The following is a 25976-nucleotide window of genomic DNA, read 5'->3' on the forward strand; positions in this document are numbered from 1 at the left end:
GGCCAAAAGAGGCATCCGCCGATGCCAGCACATCAACTTTATAAAATTTTGAAAAGGTATGAACCGACGACCAGGTAGCCACCTTGCAAACATGAAGCACCGACGCCTGATGGCGGAAGGCCCAGGAAGCACTAAGAGCCCGAGTGGAGTGCGCCTTAACAGGGAACGGAGGAACCCGACCCTTAATAGAATAAGCCTGCACCACCGTCTGTCTGATCCATCTGGAGATAGTCACGGCAGACGCAGGCAACCCCTTTCTAGGGCCATCCGTGATCACAAAAAGTGAATCAGCCTTACGAAAAGAGTCAGTAGTAGCCAAGTACACCCTGATCGCCCGAACCACATCCAAGGAGTGTAACGCAAACTCCCGAGGATGACTGGGCTTAGGACACAGGGAAGGCAATACAATATCTTCATTCAAATGAAACTCTGAAACCACTTTAGGAAGGAAGGATGGATTCGGACGAAGAACCACCTTATCCTTGTGAACCACCAGATATGGGGAACGACAGGACAATGCGGCCAGTTCCGACACCCTGCGTGCAGAAGTGATAGCCACCAAAAAAGCCACCTTCTGGGATAAGGTAAGCAAGGGAATCTCCCTAATATTTTCAAAGGGAGGTTTCTGGAGAACCGACAACACCAAATTAAGATCCCAGGGCGGCAAGGGCGTGCGCACCGGAGGAGCCAGGTGCCGCACCCCCTGGATGAAATTCCGCACCAAAGAATGAGTAGCCAGTGGCCTCTGGAAGAAGATCGCCAATGTTGAAACCTGACCCTTGATAGTGCTCAAGGCCAGCTTCAGCTCAACCCCCCGTTGCAGGAAGGCCAATATCCGAGCCACCGAGTAAGAACGTGGAGGAAACCCAAGGGATTCACACCACGCGATATAAGACTTCCATGTGCGATGATAGACCTTTCTGGAAGTCGCTTTCCTCGCTTTAATCAGAGTAGGGATAACTGAAGCAGACAAACCCCTGTCCTTCAGCACCTGGCTCTCAACAGCCAAGCCGTCAAAGCCAGCGATCGTAAAACAGGATGGACGATCGGTCCCTGAGACGGCAGATCCTCCCTGAGAGGAAGTCGCCAAGGAGCGTCTGCGACCAGCCTGACCACGACGGCATATCAGGCCCGATGAGGCCAATCCGGAGTCACAAGGATGACTGGAATTCCCTCCGCCTCTATCCTGTGAAGAAGTTTCGGTGACAACTTGAGAGGAGGAAAGGCATACAGCAGCTGGTACTGCCCCCACAGAGTATTCAGTGCGTCTGCGGCGTCCGCCAGAGGATCGCGGGTGCGGGCTACAACCCTCTGCACCTTTCTGTTGTGCTGAGATGCCAACAGATCCACATCCAGGGTGCCCCAATGAAGGCACAACTGGTGAAACACCTCTGTCTGAAGAGGCCATTCCCCTTGATCCAGGGTCTGACAGCTGAGAAAGTCCGCCTGTCAATTTTCCACACCCAGAACGTAAACTGCAGAAAGAGCCGGAACAAACTGTTCCACCCAAAACCTGCCGGCCACTTCCACGGCCGCCAGAACACTCTTGGTGTCCCCTTGATGATTGACATAGGCCACGGCCGTGGCATTGTCCGACTGAATCCGAACCGAGCAGCCCTGAAGATGCTCGGTCCGGTGAACCAGGCAAAACCTGATCGCTTTCAGTTCCAACACATTTATCGATAACCTGGATACTTTCGGAAAAAAGGGCTTCCTCTGACTGAGCATCGGAGACCGAGGCCCCCAAACCAGAAACTACCTGGTCCGCTCGCTCAGCCGGATCCGATTGTCCAGGGAATCGGAATTTCAGTTCCATTTGAGAAGAATCTCCTTTTGGAGAGTCCGCGTATGACACTGAGCTTGCGGAGACTCCGCACTGAAGAGGAGGTCGTCCAGGTAGCCCAGGACCGATATGCCCCGCTGCCGCAACAACGCCAGGACTAGGGCCCAAACTTATGTGAAGACCCGGAAAGCAGAGGCGAGACCAAAGGGTAACGCCACAAACTGATAATGGTCCGCTCCCACCGCAAAGCGCAGATACCGCTGGTGTCCTGCGTAAATGGGAACGTGAAGATAGACACCCTCTATGGGCGCCCTTTGCATCCAGTGCTGCACTGCCCCCCAACAGAGCCATTAGGCGATTCGGGGGACAGTCGCATATTGGAAGGGAAGAACCGCACCGGTAAAATCGATCGCAACTCGATCTTGTGTTCCGACCGTATGACCTCGTGAACCCATTTGTCTTGAATACTGTAGAGCCACGGGTCCGGGAACCGGCGAAGACATCCCCCCACCCTTGTTCTGGGTGAGGGCGCACCTTCAGGCTGAAGCAGTCTTATCCTCAGGTCTGGAAGGACCGGATTTTTGCTTACCAGACCAGGGTCTCTTGAAACCCCCCGGGGGGGCTTTGGAGGACTTTGCCTTATCGCCTGCCCCGGAGGAGCGAAAAAAATTTATTGTGAGCTGTAAAGGAAGATCCCTGTCTGCGACTAGGTTCCTTACCTTTATTAGCCTGTGGTAGAAAGGTGTTCTTGCCCCCAGTGAGATCCTTAATAATCTCATCCAAGGTAGCACCAAACAGGCGATCCCCCTGAAAGGGGAGATCAGTCAATGCTTTTTTGGAAGCCTGATCCGCCGACCAGCACTTTAACCATAGCATGCGCCGGAGGACCACCGCCGAGATCGACACACGCCCCAGCAATGGGGCAGCGTCCAGTGCGGCGTCACAAACAAACTGTAGCCCCTGAACTATTTGCTCCAGCAACTCCGGCACGGCAGGAGGGAGACTTCTCCCATCCAGGTCATGGCGTAATAGCTTGGCCCATTCCGTCAATGTCTGTGAAACCAGAGCAATGGTAAACACTGGCCTTAGGGCCGATCCTGCCAGGGAGAATATGGAACGGGACACAGATTCCACCCTGCGGTCAACTGGATCCCGAAAGGACGGGGAATCCTCCACCGGGATAACTGTGGCTTTATTTAGTCTGGAAACCGGTGGATCCACCACAGGTGGCAGCGTCCATTTTTTAAGGAGGGACTCTTCAAACGGGTAGCGCCTAGCAATCCGTTTAGGCATCCCAGGGGGTCGTTTTGGATAAGCCCACTCGTCTTTAATAATATCATCAAAGCATTTGGGAAAGGGAAACACCTTTTCCACCTTAGAGGGCTTGCGAGTGCCAAAGGCAACTTCCGTCTGAACTGCCTCCACTGGTGCAACCTCCAGTTTTAGGGTCTCCCGAACTGACATAATCAGTGCGTCCACCAGTGCTTTGTCCTGCGCTATGGCAGAGGCAGGAAGATCACTGTCAGAGGGACGCGGGACTGTCAGAGGGACGCGGGACATCAACCCTAAAGGAGGAACCCGCGGCAGCAGCGACCGGCTCAGGATCAGAGTCTGAGGTATCGGACGAGACAGGGGTGGGCGGGGTCGTTTTTTAGCCCCCCGTCCCTGACAGGCCACCTCCACCCGGGACACAAATGACTCCAGGACCGCTGAAAGCGAATCAATGGTGAGTGGAGAATCGGAGGGCCCTGCGGCCACCTCGAGGGGATCAGATGGGGACTTATGTGCAGCAGGGTCCATGGCAATGCCAGGGAAACCTGTCAGCAAAAAATGACAAAATGAAAAAAAAAAAACTTTTTTTTTTTAAAAGAATCCCCCCAGCACTAAAGCGCCCCCAGTGGTCACGTGCTCGAGACCCCCGCAGAGAGAGAGAAGAGAGACCCCCAAAAGGCTCACCACTTGATGCACCAGAGTTCAAACCAGGACTGCTCTCAGCGCTGTCTATCTGACAGGAAGTCTTTTGTGGAATGATTTTCCCGATGGGCGCCTCCATGCAAAGCACATGTATACTACAACAAAATGGCTGCCCCGCGCGGTCCGCGGAAAAGTGGCAGCCCCGTGCGGTCCGCAGTGCCAAAAAGGGGACCCCCGCGTGCCTACCCACGGATCGATCGGTGGATGGACCTGAAGGCACAGGTAGTAACCCCCCCACACGATCGTTTAGGGCAACACCGGCGGAGCACCCCACCGCCCCCATATGCGGTCTGTAACCCAGATTGAAGGAGGGGGCAGATAGGTGGGGGGTGCATAACAGGACAGAGGGGAACCCAGGATCATGAGGGTCCGACCATCCCAGGGAGGGGCCCGCGTCCACCCCAAAACCCGTCAGGGGGAGAGGTTGAACATTCTACTCACCATACCGGAACAGGCGGGCGCCAACTCCTGACAGAACCCCTCTTCACCGAGGTGGGGGGGCTGTCGGCCAACACGGATGCCGCGACTCAGTCCCCGTCCAGCGGGACTATGTCGCGGCCGACCCAGCGCAGAGCTAGGGCCTGCACGCGCTCGTAGGCCGGCTGGGGTGACCACCGGATCTCAACATCCAGCCCGTCGCCCAGATCCAGCATAATTGCTTGAAGATCTCACAGGAACAAACTGGAGAAAAAAAGCTAATTAAAAAAGATTTATATAAAAAAAGCTTGCCAGGACCAGAGATCCCAGCAAGGAACTTAGGTCCTTACTCCTGACTAGGCCGAAAAAAACTGACATCCTGTAGCAGGGAGAGAGAGGATATACCCCCTGGGACTGCCCATAAGGTGTGGCCAGAACTTTTTTCCTGCCTAGTGTCCTACTCCTGTAGGGGGCAGTATATCCCTACTGATATTAATCAAGAAGTCTGCGTCTGTCAATGAGCGACAGAGAAAAGGAGATTAGAGGTCAGGAACGATACCTGGATACCAAGGTTTGGCAGGGACTGAGAGGTCCATGTGTAAGGTAGTAACGCTTGAAGGTGCTGAAGTGTGGAGGGGTGGACATTCATGTTAAGAATAACAGATTTACCAAAATTAACCTTGTAGTAAGAAACATGGCTAAAAGTTTGTAGTATCCGATGTGCTGTGGGAAGGGACACGATAGGGTTCGTCAGGCTTAAAATGACGTCATCCGCAAATAACGTGATAACATGGTTGTTTTGGCCCAATTTAAAACCCGAGACCATGGAGTCCGTCCGAAATGATTCAGTCAAGGGTTCGACTAACAAGGTAAAAATGAGGGGTGACAGCGAGCAGCTCTGTCGCGTTCCATTGGTGATGGAGAACGATTTGGACAATGTCCCAGCCGATAGCACTTTAGCCGATGGCGTAGAGTAGAGGGGCCAATATTGACGATAAGATAGGTCCAGAGAACCCAAATTTCTGTAGGGCCGCCTTCATGTATCCCCAATGAACACGATCAAATGCCTTCTCTGCATCAATGGAGAGAAGCAGAGAAGGCGTTTTAGTTTTTTCGGCATGGTGCAGCATGTTTATGACACATCTAGTAGCGTCAGGTGTCTGACGCCCCCTGACGAACCCCATCTGATCACTCCCAAGCAAGGAAGGTAAAATCTGTGCTAGGCGGTTAGCGATGAGTTTGGCATATAGCTTGACAGGGCCGTCTTTAAGGCAGGGCAAAAGGGGCAGCTGCCCTGGGCCCCATCATTGTTATGGGGCCCAAAGCAGCTGCCTCATACTTGCCAACTATCCCTGTTTAAATTCCCTTAAAGTTTTAGTCCCATAGCTGCCCAGCTCTTCCCTGTTGCCATGTACAGATGACTCACCTGCAGACCCTGTGTTTACCTGTAAATAACCTGCAATGATATGTAAATTGTGTGGCATTAATATGTAAATAGCACAAGAAATGTGAATGCAGTCTAAATGTCTCAGTTACATTGGTGGTCAGTGTAAATCTTCTCATTACATTGGGCTTGGTGAAAAATCCTTTCATTCACACTAGTGGCCACTGTAAATGTCCCCCTTACATTGGTGATCAGTGTACATTTCCCTTTAGAGTGGTGGTAAGTGCAGAATTGCCCTTACATTGGTGGTCAGTACAAATCTCTTCAACAATGGTTGTCATTGTAAACTCCCCCTTACATGGAGGTCATTGTATATTCCCCCTTACACTAGTGGTTGGTAAAAATGCTCCTATTACATTGGTGTCAGTGTAGAAATCCCTCTTTATATTGGTGGGGGGCGTAAAATCACCCATTGCATTGTGGTCAGTACAAATTGCCCCTCACATTGGTGGTCAGTGTAGAATCTCCCCTCACATTGGTGGTCAGTGTAGAATCTCCCCTCACATTGGTGGTCAGTGTAGAATCCCCCACTATATACTTGCCAAAGATTTCCTGCTTTGCTCTACATGATTCAGAATTTGCCACAGTGTACTGCCTCCTGACTAATCCCATCCCTCCACCACTGCCACTGATCCCATCTACCCCTCAGCATTGGTAAGAATAAAAGTTGGGGCGCACCCGCGCTACGGATAGTAACACAAATACTGAACCAGTGATGTGTTTAAAATTTGTGGGGATCAGATGGTTATGCTGCCTCCAACTTACCGCAAGGGTAAAAAAATTGTGGGGGGTCGGGAGGTGTTGGTGTGGGGCGCTACCACCTTGTACAGCAAATTACTTTGTTGTGTGTGATCCCAGTTAAAAGTGCACAGTGCTTGCTTATAAACAGATGATGTGCAAATATAATATTAAGGTGCTGCGTGCTTAACAAGATAAATGTGCAACTTAATGCAAACACAAAAAATGGTACTGTATTGCCGGTTGAATTGTACCATCTATGTGTCACTCATCGGATGAAAAAACGACCATTTGTTTGGTGATGCAAATGTGCAAATGTGCAAATAAGTGAATGAACAGTATATAAAACCTTTATTGTGACTTCCTATTACAGAGGAAACTAGCATCCGTGATGAGTGTTATAAGATCAATAAAATTGCAATATAAAATCAGTTTCAGTAAAAAAATATATATAAGGTGGAAGTGAATTGCGCCTGTTTGCGCGTGCTGAGAATGAGGAGTGCTAATACCGAAGGTAAAGCACTTACCAATAGCCTCTCCCTTGTTCACTTGGTTTACTGTTTCTCCCTCTTCCTGATGCCTGTAAGATCTTTACTGCTGGTTGTTCCACAGATATTGTTGCGCGTGCATCTAGGGAGTTAGTATGAAAGAAACCAAGAGAGCTTCCATTGCGTAGTATAGTGTGTCATTAGGGGAAAAAATAGTAGCGACTCACTGTTTGGGAAGTTCACCGTCAGCTTGTTAGTGGATCTTCGGCGTGCGGCCGTGCGGTGCTTCCGCGCTCCACCGGCCAGAGCCACCTAACCGGAAGTGACGTTTGACGCTGATTGCCGCTCTACGCGTTTCATCACTGCGACGTCATCTCAGCATTGCCATTGATCACCCCATTTCCCCAGCAATGCCACTGATCCCAGGAGTCCTAGTATCCCTAGGAGTTTTCTATCTATTGATGGGTCCCTCCACCTCCCCAGTCCATGGTGTGCACCAAGAAACCAATCAGTGGACAGTAATGATGTGCACTAACCTCTTGCAACCAATTATTGATCGGTAAGGATGTGCAGTAACCTCTAGCAACCAATCAGTGAGCAGTAATAATATGCAGTAACCTCTAGTAACTTATTAGTGAGTGGTAAGGATGATCAGTAACCTCTAGCAACCAATCAGTAAGCAGTGTTATTGTACAGTAATCTCTAGAAACCAATCAACAAGCAGTAGTCATGTGCTGTCACCTCGAGCAAATAAACAGTGAGCCATAGTGTGTGCTGTAACCTCTAGCAGTCAGTCAGTGAGCAGTAATAAAACACTGTAACCTCTGGCAACCAATTGCAATTTCTGCCTGATCTGATTAAGCAAACTGATTTTGAGTCTAGCTGCTGTTTATTGTATGTCTCAGAGAAGGTGGAGAGCGAAATTGCATGGTGGGGCCCAAGAAAATGTTTACCCAGGGTCCAATCAATATTAAAGACGGCCCTGAGAGCAAGGTCCAAAGCAAGTAGATTGGTAAAACCCTTTACAATGTCTACAGCTGGTGTGCAGTGTCCCCAAAAGGTATAGGAAAATGTGGTTTACTCTCCAGTAATAATTTCACATATGTTTTCTTTTTAAGGTTTACCCATTCTCTGATGCTTGGTTCAGGTGTACACACAACCAGAATCCCTCACCCAGCCATAGTGCCTCACTCAGGGAGTAAAGAGATGGACTGCTATGATAGAAACATGTGAGTATATGAATATAGTAAATCATTCTCGGTACTTTGGATGTCAAACCTCTTAAAATATAGCCTTCCTGTTCCCTTTCACTGAGCTTATCGGGTATAGTGCAATCCGTAATGTACTGTGTAGCTTGATGCCCTTGAATACAACAGAGCGATACAATGTCTATAGTGAGACATGAGGTTGCCTTTGTTTTATGTTTCATACCTCCCTGGTGTGCAGTAGTACAAAACTGGAAAAAGAAGTAAGCTTTTCGGTTCCTAAAAACTCCCTTGCACTCACTGTTTACTTTTGGTAGCACATTAACAAGTACTTTTGTTCGGTGCATTTCTCTAACCAAACTATATTTTTGATACATTTAGGAAAGCCGGCTATCACGTTTGAATGCTGTTTGTATTTCCAATGTATATATTTCCCCTTGATCGTTTTTCATGCCCTTAATACATTGAATTTTGGTAAGAAGTAAATCTGGAAAGGAAGTGGGAATTGTCACATCCCTTGCCAATATCACGTCATCATTATTGTCACCAGTTCACACTTCTTGGACACTCACCCATTAGAAATTTGTATTGGAATTTTGGAATTTTTTTGTCACCATACACTTGATTGTGGACAATTTGATTGGAATTCCGTTTTTTTTTTTTTTTTCACTGTGCACCTGATTGTGGGCAACCGATTATATATGTCACCATAATTGATTTTTGCACCTTTGTATTATTTATATTACTTTCATATATTTCTATTGATATATTTGCACATCGCATCATTTCCATTATTGGATCTTTGGTTGCAGCACAAAATATTTCTTACTAGCGCACGCTGACCCTTTTTCAATTAATATTTACCATTCGGAGTGCAGCAAGGTAAACAACATGGACATCTTTGAATACCACAGTTCCAGAAAATTAGCTGTGGATGAGGTTTTTGTAAAAACCATTACTGATTCCACAGACTTGAGAGGCATTTTCATGAGGCTCAAGAACATCATGGTTTCAGGGCTCCATGCATCATGGGACATTGTGTTTCTTGAAAAATACGTAAAATAAAAAATGATTCTGAGGAGCCTAAGATGGAACCTTAACCCAGACCAAGGGGATAAAGAATTACTTGAATGGTTCCAGTTCTTCAATTGAACCGGTATGAGTTTATTGAACTTTCTTCTAGATAGAAAAAGAAGAAAAGTTCAAAGACTCAATAAAGAAATTCTGGAGATCAAAGAGAAATTGACACCTCATATGCAAGAGGAGGCGTATAAGGTGTACAACCAGGAATTAAGAGAGATATTAGCAATGGTGAAAGAAGACCAAAAAGCAAAGAAAAGGAAAAAAATACTTTAGCGATTTGGAGGATTACAAATCTGCTAAAGTTTCTAAATGGCAGTTACATTTGGAAGAAAATCAGTCATCTAATCCGGAAAATCTCAATGAGATGCAAGAGGAGGTACCGGGAAATGACACTCAACCAATGGGTTTCAGAGAACCCAAAGAGGGCTCAAGACGTGAATTTTATAGCACAAGAGTCGAGTATTCGGAATCAAGAACCCACTACATCAAGGGGCCACCCCCTTAGCTCAGTTAGATTTAAACCCCTGAAAGAGCAACAGGGTGGAAACCCTAAGAAAGGAAAACAAAGAACAGAAAAAAAAAAAAAAAAAAACAGACTCGGGGGTATCAACATCCGAGATCTAGACGGGATAACAGAGGCTACTCACAAGAAAGGAACCAAAGGCTTTCAAGGTCTAGATCACCAAGGAAAGAAAGAGTTGACTATATGGGGAATTATTATGACTCCCCCCCCCCCCCCACACTCTCCCAGATACTCTCAATATCCAACACATAACAGATATGAAGTACTAGAGGATGAAGAATCAGATAGGGAGGAGTACCAAGCTCATACGCCAAGAACACCTATCAGTGCCAAACCGAGGGTTTTTTTAGGCCAGGGTATGAAGAAAGGAAAAAGAAAAAAACAACAAGAGGAGGCTCTACCCGGAAAAAAGAAAAAATAGACACACCTGACATCTTCAACCTTAGCGGAATAACACTCCCAGAGACAGAAAAACAAACACTTAACAAAGGCCTGAAATATGCTCCAAGAAAACCTCTAAATAAATTTGAGACGTTTATAGACGTACATAAATTTATTAGAAAATGGAATATTAAGAGGCATTTCTTGGCCAAAGCAAACAAAAGGAACTATGTATCCTACAAAATGGAGGAGCTTTGCTACTATTGGCCTTCCTTTATATCAGCTCTTGTGCTATATTGAGGTGACTGGCCCCCTACACAGGGTCAGGTGATATACATATATATTTTTTGTCAGCATCATTCAATTTCATTCTTTGCTTGCTCCACAGGCTATTACTCCCTTAGGAGTTTACCTTCTTTACTATCTACCGTGACATTCATATTCAATTTTATTGTTAATACATTGCTGCTTTTGACAGGTTCACCCTTTTGGGTCAGCCCTTACATCCATGGCTGCTGCGTCTGCCGTTCATCCATGGGAACTGCGATGCACCCCTGAGGTCCTCCCCCCCCCCCCCCGTGGAGGGGGTGGACTATTCTGCAATGCATCGGCGCCACGCCGTTGCCGTGACGTCATCTAGGCGCCGCCGCACGGCGTGAAGTTTTCCATCTAGCGTCTCAGTGCACGTGGGTTTTGGCGCCATACACCTGAGCGGCTCCACCCGCTCGGTGGGCGGCGCCTCCCCTAATGCAGAGTGCCTTTACGTGACGCTGGGAGTTCACCCTCAGCTCATTAGGAGGGGGTGTATTTATACACCTCCTCGTGCAGGACTACATTCCATTACTACTTATTTTACTCACGTACTCCTTCCTACCATGGACACTATTATTGGCAACAGGTAATCTGGTTGGTTACGCTATTCTTTTTATTACTCGCCTCTATTCATTCACTTTTTTACTTTTCTGGACTATACTCATCCTAGGTATTTTCTCATCAACACTGGGCACTCTTTTCACCCCTGGTACCCCCCTTTCCCTATTCACATGTTACTTCATTGGGGATTTCCCTTTTCATTCAGCACTTTTCTATCACAAGGACATTGCATCACTGTATCACTCTCTGGGTGCACCTATATATCACTCATATAGATTCTCTCTGGCATTTTTGTCTTTTCAATACTCTATAGTCACTCACTATATGCCCTATGGCATCTTTATATGTGGACATATTTACACATATATTTAATATACTCTTTTACTCTGTTGTTTCACCCCTAGAATCCTTGTTGCCTTGTCCATTCTGCCGTCCTATTCATCATTATGGCGAATTTTACCTAATGGGGGTCCTGCATATGTTTGTGCCTTGGATCGATCTCCCTCAGTCCCCACCATGGACCTTTTTGGATGTTTTGACAGTCCTTGGCCGCCAGTTATCATATACCTTCACATGTTATTTTTAAGGTAAATTATTAGAGAAGACCATTTCACCACTGGTAGGGATATATTCTTCCCCCCTTCGGTTTCATTATTTGATATACAGATTGAGTTTATTTACATCTTCTGTGTATTACTTTTCTTATGATGTACATTTATTCTAGACACCCTTTTGTGCATCCGCTCCTGAGGAAGTAGCTTGGTCTACGAAACGCGTCGAGCAATATGATGCCATTACTGTGCTGAATATACCTACCTCATTTTTTGTACTACATTTATTTTTCATGATATACTTATTATTTCTAACATCAACATTGTAATACATTCATTCGTATCACTGTATTTCATTTTGTTGGTTTATGACTATGGTGGTGTTATGTTCTTTCCATCATGTTATTTTATTGACAATATGTATTTTATGCAGTACATTCTGTGGCAGCCGCAATACACTTTGCTACTTTTATTATATACCCATCACTCTTGGCCCATCTTTTGCATTGCTCCTCATTTAAAGTCCCAACCCTCCTTTATGTCTCATTGAACCAGGGATGGAGACAACTCCCATGTCTCACTCAAAGTCTCAAACCCCCCCCCCCCTTTTTTGTATCCTACAAAAAGACGTCATGTATATCAACCAACCTCAGAAACGCCTCTCTTTTTAACCCAGCCAACACAAATAATAACAACGTCACAGTTTTTAGAGATGTTATCTTGAAAGAGCTGGAAGAGAAAGAAATATGTCCAAAACCCCAGTGGGACCTAATGAAAGGGGTAAAAACTATTTGTGATAATAAAGACCTCATCATTAGACCAGCAGACAAAGGGGGAGGTACAGTATTATTAAAAAGGAATGACTACATGGGTGAGATGGAAAACCTTTTATCAGACCGTAATACATACGAAATATTGAAAAAAGATCCTACTCAAACTTTCAAGAGGAAACTGGAAAAAGTTGTCAAGAAAGGCTTTGAAGATGGTATTCTTAACAAAAAAGAAAAAGAATACCTAATTCCACTGGCACCCAGAATACCCACTCAAGTGTGTTCAAGTGTTTGAACAAACCCCCAGGTAGGCCCATTATAAGTGACATTGACTCGGTGACAGCCAGGATCGGGAAATATTTTGACTTCTTCCTGCAGCCTCTAGTTTAGGATACTCCTGCATATCTGAAAGACACCCCTCAATGTATTAAGGAGATGACTGAGCTGGAAATTGATGGAGACATTTTTCTAGTCACAGCGGACGTGACGTCCTTATACACAATAATCCCGCACCATCTTGGATACGAAGCAGTGGGCATTTTTTTAGATCAAGACTATAATATACCCCTGAAACAAAAGAAATTCATTTTGGAGCTCTTAACTTTTGGGATGGAGCATAACCATTTCTTTTTCGGTAACACCTTCTATCTCCAAAGGACAGGAGTAGCCATGGGAGCCAAATTTGCGCCAAGTCTCGCAAATATGTTCATGGCGCTTTGGGAGGACAGGAATGTTTTTGCCAACAAGGTACCAGGATTAGTCCTATGGCGTCGGTACATTGATGATGCCCTGTTAATTTGGAAGGGAGATAAGCATTCGTTATTAAAGTTCAAGAATATCCTCAATTGTAACAATTGGGGGATCAGGTTTACTTACCAGTACAGTAACTCTTTCATAAATTATTTGGATTTGGTGATAAGCAGAAGAGACTCTAGGCTGATAACCAAAACCTACTTCAAACCAACTCATAAAAATGGGTTTATCCCTATAGATAGTTGTCACCATCCATCCTGGCTAAAGGCTATACCTAAAAGCCAGTTTAAAAGAATACAAAGAAACTGCACTGAAGATTCAGACTTCAAGAGGCAAGCACAAATTTTAAAAGAAATATTTGTAGAAAAGGGTTACAATCTTTCCACCCTGGAAGAAGAGATAAAAACTGTCGGAAAATACAAACAAAATGAAATGATTACCCCAAAAGAAAACAAAAAACCTGACCAAGTTCAAATTAAGTATGAATATGCTTTTACTACTAAATTCTCCAGTCATTATAAATGGATGAACCATTTATTCAGAAAACATTGGGGAATTTTACAAGGGGACAAGATATTAGGACCTGTGATACCTGAAAAACCCCAAATGATGTACCGCAAAGCTGAAAACTTGAAAGATATGATCGCCAAGAATCCTACAGAAAAGCCCATACAATCGGAGATGTTCCCAAACATGAAAGGGTTTTTCCCGTGTAGAGACTGCAAAATTTGCAACGAGGCAAAGACTATTAAAACTAATAAGTTTAGGTCCTCAAACACTGGAAAAGAGTATATAATCAGATATGTTATCTCATGTCACACAAAAGGGGTAATATATTTACTTACCTGTAGTTGTGGCAAACAATACATTGGCAGGACCATTAGGACAGCAAGCATTAGAATTGGTGAACATTTAACAAATATTTGTAAGGGTTTTCAAGGACACAGTCTGTCCAAACGCTATGCGTTGTGCCATCAAAGAAACCCACAGGATTTGAAAATTACTGTAATAGAAAAATATGCCCCACACTGGCATGGAAGCAATCTAAAAAGATCCATATCAAAAAGGGAGACATATTGGATTTTTTTTGGATTGAGCACGGATTTTTTTACTCACTTTGCTGGATATTGTTTTTGGAAATGTGGAAGTGTATGACACCTGTTTTTATCACTTTTGGAGTTTACGGATTTGACCGTTGAGTGTGCGATATTGGTTTTAGTGTGTGCAATAAAACTTTGAAAAACAATACCACACTATCCATTTATTCCCCCATCACGGTTTGTGATTGGAGGTGATTTGCAGGGAATACATCTCATACTTTGGCCCGTGGTTGGAGGAGACTCATCCCATGGTGGAAGAATAACCGCACGGTCTGTCCATACCCAGGGAGAGGGAACCCGAACCTGGAAAGGATTTTCTATTGAAGCACGATAGGTTCTAATGTCATAAGACATATAGAACCCACAGCATCTGGTGAGTGGGCAATTTATTTATTTATCACGGGAAAGGAAGCACCAGTTATTAAGGAAGAAGCACCAGCACTTTAGTACACAATTATTGGATTTGGACTTTATTAATTTTATGGTTTATTATAAGTGTTGATTGATTTATCACCACACATTGGATGGACTATTATTTTGAAGTTATTTTGAAGTGATTTATTTTCTTATTTATTTGTATATTTATATCCACTGTGAACTTTTAGCACATATTGTAATATATTATTTCCACTAGGGATTAGCAAGCGCTAGAGGTATCACTATTGTGAATACTTTTTCTTCCAATTTGCACTTTACTAGCAGCTGCACTTAATTTAATTAATTTATTTATTTATATAAATCCAAACCAGGCTACAGCTACTACCTCTCTGGCGCGCTAATATACTTAGTATATTTTTTTGCCATATTGGATCTATGAGATGAAATGCTTTCTGACCCCTGGGCCACAATATTGAGTGGGACATAAATTCCTATATAAATAACTGCTAAAAATATATTTTCCTTTTCTTTCTAATCTATTCACATGGTACTGATCTCCAATTTACAGTAACCAGGTGTAATATCACCAAAACGGTCTCCAGTGGAAGGATACCATCCTTTTATACCCTTGTTTCAACAAACAAAAGAGGAGAGAAATTAAATTTAATAATAACATTTACTTCCTCCGTTGGTATATTTCTCCACTGAAAACTAAATACACCTTTGTATTATTTTAAATACATTTTAAAAATAATATTTTTCTAAATATTTCATATTTTAAAACATTATACATATTACAAACATTTTGAATATTTTTAGTAATATTTTAATGTATTTTTTAGATATATTTTAATATTTTGGATGCCCTGCGTTTATTTAATAATTTTTATTATAAAGTTTTATTTAAATTTATTTTAATATGAATGTATGATGAGAAGAGACGTCTGAGGGGGGACATGATAGCAATTTATAAATATCTTAATGGGGATCCCAGCTTAGAAAAAAAAGCTGTTCATTCGAAGGGATTGCATGAGGACTCGAGGGCATACAATGCGATTAGAGGAGAAGCGTTTTAACCTCAGGCAACGCGGGGGGTTCTTTACTGTTAGGGCAACAAGATTGTGGAATTCTCTACCACAAGAGGTGGTTTCTGCGGGTAGTATGGTGGCTTTCAAAAGACTCTTAGACTTACATCTCAAGGATCAGAACATTCAGGGGTATGGGAGATGATTACAGCCACACATGCCTACACAGGTTGAACTGGATGGACTATTGTCTTTATTCAACCTCACCTACTATGTAACTATGTAACTATGCTAATAAACAATTTAATTATTTTAAAAATCATTCAGGAAATCCAAAAAATTAGCATAATTGTAATCCCTAAATATGTAGCCTTAGTGGTTTTTACAATATATATTTAGTACTACAAAACCCTCCTCATATTGAAACACTTCCGGTGCCAGAAAAGATATACAATTTTATATATTATTGGACAATTAGCAAAATTGTCATTGTCAACAATGGGGACAAACAAGAACCTCACGCCGCAAAGAAACTTTTGTAATTTCAAAGATTTTTATAGCCACTTTTTTCTTTTTAGATTAGGTGGTAATTGCGGTGATACGAGGTTCGTCAGTTCCTGTTTGAGCCTCGGGTTGACACCGGAAGTGAAAAGATCTTGTTATATATAAAGGGCAGAGATGATGGCGCGGACTCCCCTCCTATCTCCGTGGAAGCCCAATAGGGAGAAACGCTGCATCCGAGCAAGGAGGAGCCGCGCCATCATACACTACACCACGGTCTGGACTGCAGACAGCCGATGACAGAGACATCTAGAGGCTATTGTGTACTCTACTAACTGGAAGTGCATTTACCTATAATAAAATCTTGTTTTTTTGGGATAATGCACTATGTTTGGCTTCATTTCTTGTTCCCCATGTGGATACACGTTGGATGCTGAATTGAGTACTTGTGCCAGTAGTCTCTCCTCACCACTGTCAGTACAGGATAATCAGAGAATATATATTCCAAAGCTCTACATATCCATTATCTGGTAAGAGGCTTGTGTGATATATATCAGGTGAAGGTGGCTCACATATACCCTCCCCTGTGGTGAATTAAGAGGCTTCATTTGGATTGATCGTTTTGCTAAACCGATTATTCAGCCTCTCATGTTGCTATAAAAATTGTCTGCTTTAGTATAATGTAATGTAGGCTCAGTATTTACTAATCATATTGTTTAACCACTTGCCGACCGCTCACAGTGATACTACTGCGGCAGGTCGGCTCCTCTGGGTCCAGCGACTTAGACCTACATCGCTGGACTCCTAGTGGTCTCAGCGGCGCGCTCCCGCTGTGTTTAGACACAGCTGGAGTCGGGCCAGAGGAGGAGACAAAGCAGGCGGATCTTCTCAGTGACAGACAGGGGGAGATCACAGGATTCAGTGTAGCTGAACCTGCGATCTCTGTCTGTGTCACAGAACCCCCCTACACACACACGTCACGTCAGTAAGCATGAGGCATACATTTAACCCTTTGATCACCCATAGGGTTAACCCCTTCCTTGCCAGTGTCATTATTACAGTAACAGTGCATATTTATAGCACTGGTCCCCCCAAAAGTGTCAAAAATGTCAGGGGTCCACCGCAATGTCGCAGTCCCGCCATTACTAGTATAACTTTTGAGAAAACCCATCAAAATACACTTATTGCGATTTATTTTTTTTACCAGTCCTGGCAATTGCAGCAGAGAACACGGGCATATGATGAATTGGGTCAGTGGATCAATATGACCGCAAACACACACTTTTTAGTAATACCCATGTTGAGGGATAGGCCCAGAAAGGTTCTAAACAGTGATACATTTCCATGCAAATTCTCTAGCAAGGGTCAAATTTGGGTTTGCGGCAATAAATTGATCAGCATAAAAAATGGCTTTGGTCCACAATAGATCTTTACAGATCTTCCATGAAAACCAGCTCATAAAACCGAGGGGAGTAAAATCGGCTGTTTCCATCTGAATTCCAGGCTGGCCAGTGAATGGGGGAAGTATGGGCACTGCAAAAGTGATGGGCTCCCAATCAGGATTTGCAAGCGCATAAGGAAGGGCACTATAGGCTCTACAGGCCTGTCTTTGAATTCTTGGTGGCTGCGGGACACTTGTGCTAGCCACCGCACCAGCTTGAACTGCACTTATGGGACTCCCCATGTCACCAAGTGTTACTGCAGTGCTGGCTTGTCTATGACCATGCTGTACTAGGCCGTGGGGCTCACTAGGTTACCAGAAGGTTGAGCGGCACTTGTACTGGCACTTCAGCAACCTGGGAATAGGGTCAGGTACGCCTGACATTAGCAGAAACCACTACTCTGTCGTCAAAGCTATCTGTCTGGGTGCCACTGCTCTCTACAGGTTTGAATACTGAGCCTGATTCTGACAGTGAGGCTTTCCCGTCGCTCTCATCAGCTGTAGGCCTCTTTACTAGTGTACCGCTGTTTTGACATTTTGGCCAATACATTTATAGGTACCTAGTGAGACTCACAGGTAATAAAAAGCACCTGGTTGTCAAGTACTGTTTTGAACCAATACCAAAAAATGTAACTGCTAGCGCTAGCAGAGATCAGGCATGACTGCGGTTATGTGTGCTGTGTATCGAAAGTGACAGTGTTCAACTGATACTGCACTTCTTGAGGGCTGAGCGAAGGGGCTAAAGGCAGCTGCTGGCAGGTGTCGGGGCTGATCCTGCAAAAAACTTTGTTTTGGGAACACTATACTAAACTATTGGGTATGCTAGTATAGTTCTGATATGAGCAAAGATATTGATCCGTTTAGACACTATGTTAGTAATGGTGGAGTTTAGTGTGTGTCATTGGCAATCAAAGGGTTAAAATGTATAACTGAATATGTGGCGGGCAATCTAAGGATATCCTGGATTGACGCTAACTAGTGCTGACGCTAAAGGACGTCACCCGTGACACTTATACAGTGATCCAAAAAAAAGATCTGTATGCTGTAATAATGACACTGTGACAGGGTAGTGAAAGGGTTAAGTGGGGGATGATCAGGGGGTTAAAACATTTTTAGGGAATATATGGTGGGTGCCCTAAACCTATCTGGGACTGATCCTAACTAGCGCTAACTGCTGCTCACACTAGCTGAAGTCACCAGTGACACTATTACAGTGATCAGTAAAATATCTGTATACTGTGTACTGTATAGTGATACTGTGACAGGGAGTGAAAGGGTTAACTGGGGGTGATCAGGGGGTGATTTATGTACCTATGTGTACTGGTGTCAGTGTAGTGCATGTGTACTCACAGTAGATGCTCTCTCCTCGCTTGCTGGAACCAAAAAAAGGCTCCAGGAGGGGAGATTGCAGTTTCTTGTGCCTGTGTTTACATTACACAGGCATGGAACTTTCTGTGATTCGCCACCAATCAGCAGGTCCAGGCGATAAATCATTGACCTGGACCTGACAAGTGATCGGTTCTGGAACAAATCCAATCACCGCCACGTCGGCGCGCGTGCGCATGCCCTCTACCCGGGGGCACAAGCGACATAAAGGTACGTCGATTGGCGCAGCCGTGCCACCATGTCGGAGTAAATCTGCGGCGGGTGGTCGGCAAGTGGTTAAAGGAGCAGTTCAACTTTGTAAGAAAAAACTTTACGTTCAACTTTTTCATAGTAATCTGCAGAGCATTGCACCCGCAGTCAGTGAATCATAGGTGCAATGTCGGCCCCTTGCAGACTCTTTTTTCAGCTCTGACCCCGCCTGTACTTTCCTTTAGGTTTTCTGCTTAAGAACTGAAGGAAGAGTTATTAGACTATGAGGGTTCTGATCCGCATCCTTGCAGTCATTTGAAAACTACAAACCATCTGCCGAGGTGGAAGATGGGACTTGTAGTCTTCTCTTTAACAGATTCCAGTGAATGCATGCCACATAGCCACAATGATTATAAAAATGGTCAGTGGGTGCGGAGAGAGGAACCCCCCCCATCCTCCTGCTTTCACCGGGGGGGGGGAGCATGAGGGGTGAGCTCTGCACATACAGTAATTTAACCGGTTACACCCTAAATATGTGTGTAACCAATTCCAAAGGTGAACTTAGCCTTTAAATACTATCCTATACCAATAAACATCACGGTATTGTCCTAGAGGATTGCTATAAATCTTATTGAAGACTATCAAGGCAATACAATACAGCAGTTCAATCCATGGAAGGCTTTCTCAAACCTCAGTTTTCACAAAGTTATGGTAGCATTTATCAACTGTTCACCTTAGGGTCCTTTCACACGGCCGCTCCGTGTGTCCGCAAATCATCCCATCCGTTTGCGGATGATTTGCGGACATAATGTAAGTGAATGGCATTGCAGATGTCAGCGGAATACCATCCGCTGACATGCGATTTTCCTCCTTTAAGTTCTGTTCCGTTTTTTCGAATGGAACAGAACCCTATTTTTTCTTCCGTGTAAAAAACGGAAAGGAAGGAAAATCGGATGTCAGCAGTGTCATCCGCAGTGCCATATACTTACATTATGTCCGCATATCATCCGCAAACGGATGGGATGATATGCGGGCACACGGAGCGGATGACATAAATGTCATCCGCTCCGTGGAAGAACAAAAAAAAAAGTCCCGCAGCGGACCTTTCACACGGAGCCGTCGTGTGAAAGAAGCCTTATGATAGTTTTTATAACCTAAAGATACATAGTTTCTTAGTCTGCTGGAACTTAAAGTAATGGAAATAATGTACCTTATTCATTTATATTTTTTCCTATTCTGAGAGCTGAAGGAATAGAAATAAGTACATGCATTTTGTTTTATATTTTGCTATGTTTACAAAGAGGTAAGCTGCCTGCAGTCAAAGATCTGGGGCTCCTGGTGGATCACAGACTCAGCAATAGCATGCAATGCCTATCTGACTATTGGCATGCATTTAAGAGTATTTACTCCAGAGAGAAAATTATAATTCTATCACTTTACAAAACTCTGGTTTGACCACATCTTGAGTATGCTGTCCAGTTCTGGTCACCAGTCCACAGAAAAGATGTGCAGAAAGTGGAAAGAGTCCAGAAAGGGGCAACAAAGCTAACAATACTTGGAGAAGAGATGCTTAAGGGGAGATGTGATAGCAATATACAAATATCTTAACCACTTGCCGACCGTCGCAAGTACATATACTGCGGCGGTCAGCCCCTCACAGGCAAAGTGACGTACCGGTACGTCACTAGCCTGCGAGGCTCTGGGGAGCGAGCGCGCGCCGTCGGAGGCACGCTCCCGCGCGGTCATGGCCCCCCCCCCCCCGCGCGTGTGAGCGGCGGACCCGATGTCCGCCGCTCACTCACGATCGTCCGTGACAGCGGGAGAAAGGCAGGCGGCTGATGTAAACAAGCCGCCTGTCATTCTCCCCTGTGTAGGAACAGTGATCATACGGTTCTACTATGTAGGACCGTTGATCATTGTTCCTACACCTCAAGCCACAGCCAATCACAGTTAGAATCACGCCCCTAGGGACACACACCACCCCTCCCTCTCAAAAAAAAGTTAACCCCTTCACTACCAGTGTCATTTTACAGTAACAGTGCATATGTATAGCACAGATTACTGTAGTAATGTCACTGGTAACCCCAAAAGTGTCAAAAATGTCAGTCAATGGTCCGATCTGTCCGCCGCAATGTCGCAGTCCCGCAAAAAAAATCGCAAATCGCAGATCGCCGCCATTACGCGTTAAAAAAAAAACAACAAAAATGACAAAAATCTTTCACTTCGTTAGTAAACGCGATAACTTTTGTGCAAACCAATCAAAATACGCTTTTTGCGATTTTTTTTTTTTTTTACCAAACATATGTAGCATAAAACAAATTGCCTGAAAATGTTAAAAAAATTTCATTTTTACATTTTTTTTGGGGGGAATTTCAAATGTGAAAAATATTGTTATTTTTGCAAAATTGACGCGCTTTTTTTGTTTATCATGATCAAAAAATCGCACAGGTGATCAAATACCACCAAAAGAAAGCTCTGTTTGTGGGAAAAAAAGGACGTCAAATTCGTTTAGGTACAGCGTCGCACGACCGCGCAATTGTCCTTTAAAGTCACGCAGTGCCGAATCGCAAAATACCCCCTGGTCAGGAAGGGGGTAAAATCTTCCAGGGCTTAAGTGGTTAAAGGTGATTCTATCATAGGGAGTAAATTATTCAGTGTGTCAGATCTCTTAAGTAGACATGTGCCCCCTCAATAAAGTTGGAAAAGAAGTGGTTTAACCTTATCACATTATCCCCCCCCCCCCCCCAGACCTATAGCAAAATGATGGGTGGGCATGACTTGCATATGATGTCCTGGATTGCACCTCGCACACAGCCCTAGGGCCAAGCAGTGGTGCTACCTCGATCTATTGTTTTCCGCCGGAAGCAGAGTGGGAGGAGCAAGCAGCAGCAACTGCGAGGAGAGCTGTGCGGAGGAGAGCGTGGAGGAGAGCCGCGGGTGACGCGTGCGGGGGGAGCCGCACTAGGTCACCAGAAGCCGGTGCAGGGGACCGGGACAGAGAGCGGCGGCTGCGGGACCGGGACAGAGAGTGGCGGGACCGGGACAGAGAGGGACCGGGACTGAGAGCTGCGGCGGAGGACGGCGGAGCTGCGGCGGAGGACGAACACCACGCAGTATTGAGGAGGTGAGTGTTCCCGGAAGCAGGGGAGGAGGAGCGGCGACTGGTGAGTATCTCTGCAGCTCTGTGACTGTGCTTTGGGACCTGTAACTGACTGACCACATAGAGATCTGTGACTGACTGACCACATAGGGATCTGTGACTGACTGACATAGGGATCTGTGACTGACTGACCACATAGAGATCTGTGACTGACTGACCACATAGGGATCTGTGACTGACTGACCACATAGGGATCTGTGACTGACTGACCACATAGTGATCTGTGACTGACTGACCACATAGTGATCTGTGACTGACTGACCACATAGTGATCTGTGACTGACTGACCACATAGTGATCTGTGACTGACTGACCACATAATGATCTGTGAATGACTGACCACATAATGATCTGTGACTGACTGACCACATAATGATCTGTGACTGACTGACCACATAGGGATCTGTGACTGACTGACCACATAGGGATCTGTGACTGACTGACCACATAGTGATCTGTGACTGACTGACCGTGCTTGCGACTGTCAGCGACTGACAGACTGCTCTGCGACTGACAGACTGCTCTGCGACCGACCGACGGTGCTCTGCGACCAACCGACGGTGCTTGCGATGGGTTAGCATCTTGCGACTGGTGAGTATCTTTGCGACTGGTGAGTATCTGGTGAGTATCTGCGTCTGGTGAGTATCTGCGTCTGGTGAGTATCTGCGTCTGGTGAGTATCTTGTGACTGGTGAGTATCCTGCGACTGGTGGGTAACTTGCGACTGGTGAGTATCTTGCGACTGGTGAGTATCTTGCGACTGGTGAGATTCTTTGCGACTGGTAGGTATCTTGCGACTGGTGAGCATCTTTGCGACTGGTGAGTATCTTGCGACTGGTGAGCATCTTTGCGACTGGTGAGTATCTTTGTGACTGGTGAGTATCTTGCAACTGGGAGCATCTTGCGACTGGGAGTATCTTGCAACTGGTGAGTATCTTTGCGTCTGTTGGTATCTTTGTGACTGGTAAGTATCTTAGTGACTGGTTAGTATATTAGCGACTGGTGAGTACCCCAGGTTTAGTACCAGGGGAGTTAGTGGTAGTGTAGGTAAGGAAGAGCAGGTCTTTAACATTATCCCCATAGAGTAGTGGGTAATAATGTCCGACAGGTTTGGGGATGCCACTTGTATGTGCCATGTATGAGTTTATTGATGAACCAATCGAGGACGAATACTACTGTGCAAGATGTGAGCGACTTGTTGCTCTGGAAGCCCACATCGTGGATCTAGAGAACACAGTGGCAAGACTGCGTCGCATCAGCAACCTGGAAAGGAGCTTGGACATTACCCATCAGGCGCTGGCAGGGGCCAGCATAGAGGAGGGAGGAATAGAGGAGACGCAAGCAGCAGAGGTACGCAGCTGGGTGTCTGTTAGGAATGTTAGTGGGAGGAGTGTCAGGGAGGCCAGTCCTGAGTTGGTACACCCTAACATATTTGCCGAGTTGCAGGTTGAGAGGGATATCAATTCAGGGGTGGCAGAGCTGGAGCATGCACCCTCCCCCAGCTGCCAGGGGAGGGGCGGCTCCAGGAAGAAGGGGGGCCGTAACTCAGGTAAGGTTAGAAAGGTTGTGGTAGTTGGGGACTCAATTATCAAGAGGACAGAGAGGGCAATCTGTAAAAAAGATCTTGTTAACCGAACAGTTTGTTGTTTACCGGGCGCCCGAGTTCGGCACATCGCAGATCTGGCAGACAGATTATTGTGCGGGGCTGGGGATGACCCAGCGGTCATGGTGCACTAATGACAAAGTTAAAGGTAGGTGGAGGATCCTAAAGAAGAATTTCAGGGACTTAGGTAATAGATTGAGGAAAAGGACCTCCAAGGTGGTTTTCTATGAAATACTGCCTGTACCTCGAGCCACACAGGAGAGGCAGAAGGAGATTAGGGAACTTAACAAGTGGCTGAGGAACTGGTGTAGGAAGGAGGGGTTTGGGTTAATGGAGAACTGGGCTGACTTCTCAGTCGGCTACCGGCTCTTTAGTAAGGATGGGCTGCACCTTAATGGGGGCGGTACAGCTCTTTTGGGGAGAAAGATGACCACCAAGTTGGAGGAGCTTTTAAACTAGGAGACGGGGGGAGGGCTCAGAAGTAGAGTCAGTTAGGAGGGAGCAAAGGACTGAAGACAGTTGTAGGGTCAGCAGTGACAGTAGGTCCACAACGTCAATCAGTAGGTCTGTGCGGGAGAACCGCAGACCAAACAGGAATAAACAAAACCACCAATCACGTTTAACTTCTGTAACACTAAGAGGGGTATATGCTAATGCCAGGAGCCTAGCTAATAAAATGGATGAGTTGGAAATGTTAGTACATGAGGAGGACATAGACCTTGTGGGAATAACGGAGACTTGGTTCGACCCCTCACATGACTGGCTGGCAAATATCCAAGGGTATTCAGTGTACCGGAAGGACAGGGTAGGAAAAAGAGGGGGAGGGGTATGTCTCTACGTCAAGAATAATGTAAGGGTGATTGAGAGGAGTGACATTACGGAAGGGATGAGTATGGAGTTAGAATCCGTATGGGTAGAACTCCACAGGGAAGGAGAAAAGGGAAAAGTAATTGTGGGGGTGTGCTATAGACCACCTAAACAAGGGGAGGAGATTGAGCTGGAATTTTTAGCACTTTTGGGTAAAGTGGCAAAGCTAGGATCAGTCATCATATTGGGGGACTTCAGTTATCCCGACATTGACTGGGGAGAGGGGACTACACACTCACATAAGGCCCGTCTATTCATGGAAACCTTACAGGATAATTACATGTCACAGCTGGTGGATTCTCCTACTAGAGAAAACGCAATCCTGGATCTATTGATCACTAATGACCCAGACATAATCTCGGAGGTAGAAGTCCAGGACTACCTGGGCTCTAGCGATCACAGGATGATCACATTTAGCGTAAATAACAATATAGCAAGGCAAGTGGGGAACATAAGAACCCTTAACTTCAGAAGGGCAAACTTTCCAAAACTGTACTCATTGATGGAAAGGGTTAACTGGGACCAAACCTTGGGATCACTGACCACAGAGGAGAAATGGGAATGCTTTAGGAACATATTAAGCAAATGCATCTTGCAGTGCATTCCTACGGGAAATACATTTAGAAGAGACCAAGCCAAACCTGGCTGGCTAAACCGTAGCGTTAAAAAACTTATTAGGGGAAAAAAATTGTCTTTCAGAAAATATAAATCAGAGGGCACAGTATTGGCTTTCGACCAATACAAGGAGGCAAATAAGAAGTGTAAACACGAAATCAAGATGGCTAAAATAGACTTTGAGAGACAAATAGCGGAGGATATTAAAAAAAAACCAAAGAAGTTCTTTAAAGCGGTAGTATCCCGCTTTTTTCACTTTTACCTACAGGTAAGCCTATAATAAGGCTTACCTGTAGGTACAAATAATATCTCCTAAACCGGCACGGTTTAGGAGATATTTACAGTGCATGCAGCCGCTCGCGAGAGCGGCGCATGCGCTCTGAAGGTCCGGGGGGACCTTCAATTAACTTGCCGGGAGCTTGCCGGAAAAATCACTCCCGCGCGCATGCGCGGGAGTGACGTCATCGCGGCTCCGGCCAATCAGTGCGCCGAAGCCGTCTCTTCCGGCCAATCAGCGCGCCGGAGCCGCCGAACCCGGAAGAGACGACGAGGGATCATGGCAGCGCCCGCATTGATGTCCGGGGGTCCATGCCGGGGCTTCGTTTTAAGGTAAGTTACACATAATGGGCTAGTATGCGATGCATACTAGCTCATTATGCCTTTGTCTTGCAGGTTTTTTTTTTTTATTTTTTTTTTTATAGGGTTTACAACCGCTTTAAATATATCAAC

At 45.3% G+C, this 25976-nt stretch overlaps 1 protein-coding gene across 2 annotated transcripts in view; it reads left to right on the forward strand.

Annotated features, from left to right (window-relative positions):
* The window catches only part of TCF7 (transcription factor 7), a gene marked incomplete at its 5' end in the record, with an annotated part of 1449389 nt that overhangs the window by 953092 nt on the left and 470321 nt on the right, over positions 1 to 25976 (forward strand). For both annotated transcript variants that reach the window (XM_082255193.1, XM_082255194.1), the window contains one exon: positions 7963 to 8073. In XM_082255193.1, coding sequence (XP_082111319.1) covers positions 7963 to 8073 — 111 coding nt within the window. The remainder of the gene's footprint in view (positions 1 to 7962; positions 8074 to 25976) is intronic.

Source organism: Pelophylax lessonae (assembly GCF_965119305.1).
Source record: "Pelophylax lessonae genome assembly, chromosome: 4".
In the NCBI taxonomy this organism is placed as follows: domain Eukaryota; kingdom Metazoa; phylum Chordata; class Amphibia; order Anura; family Ranidae; genus Pelophylax; species Pelophylax lessonae.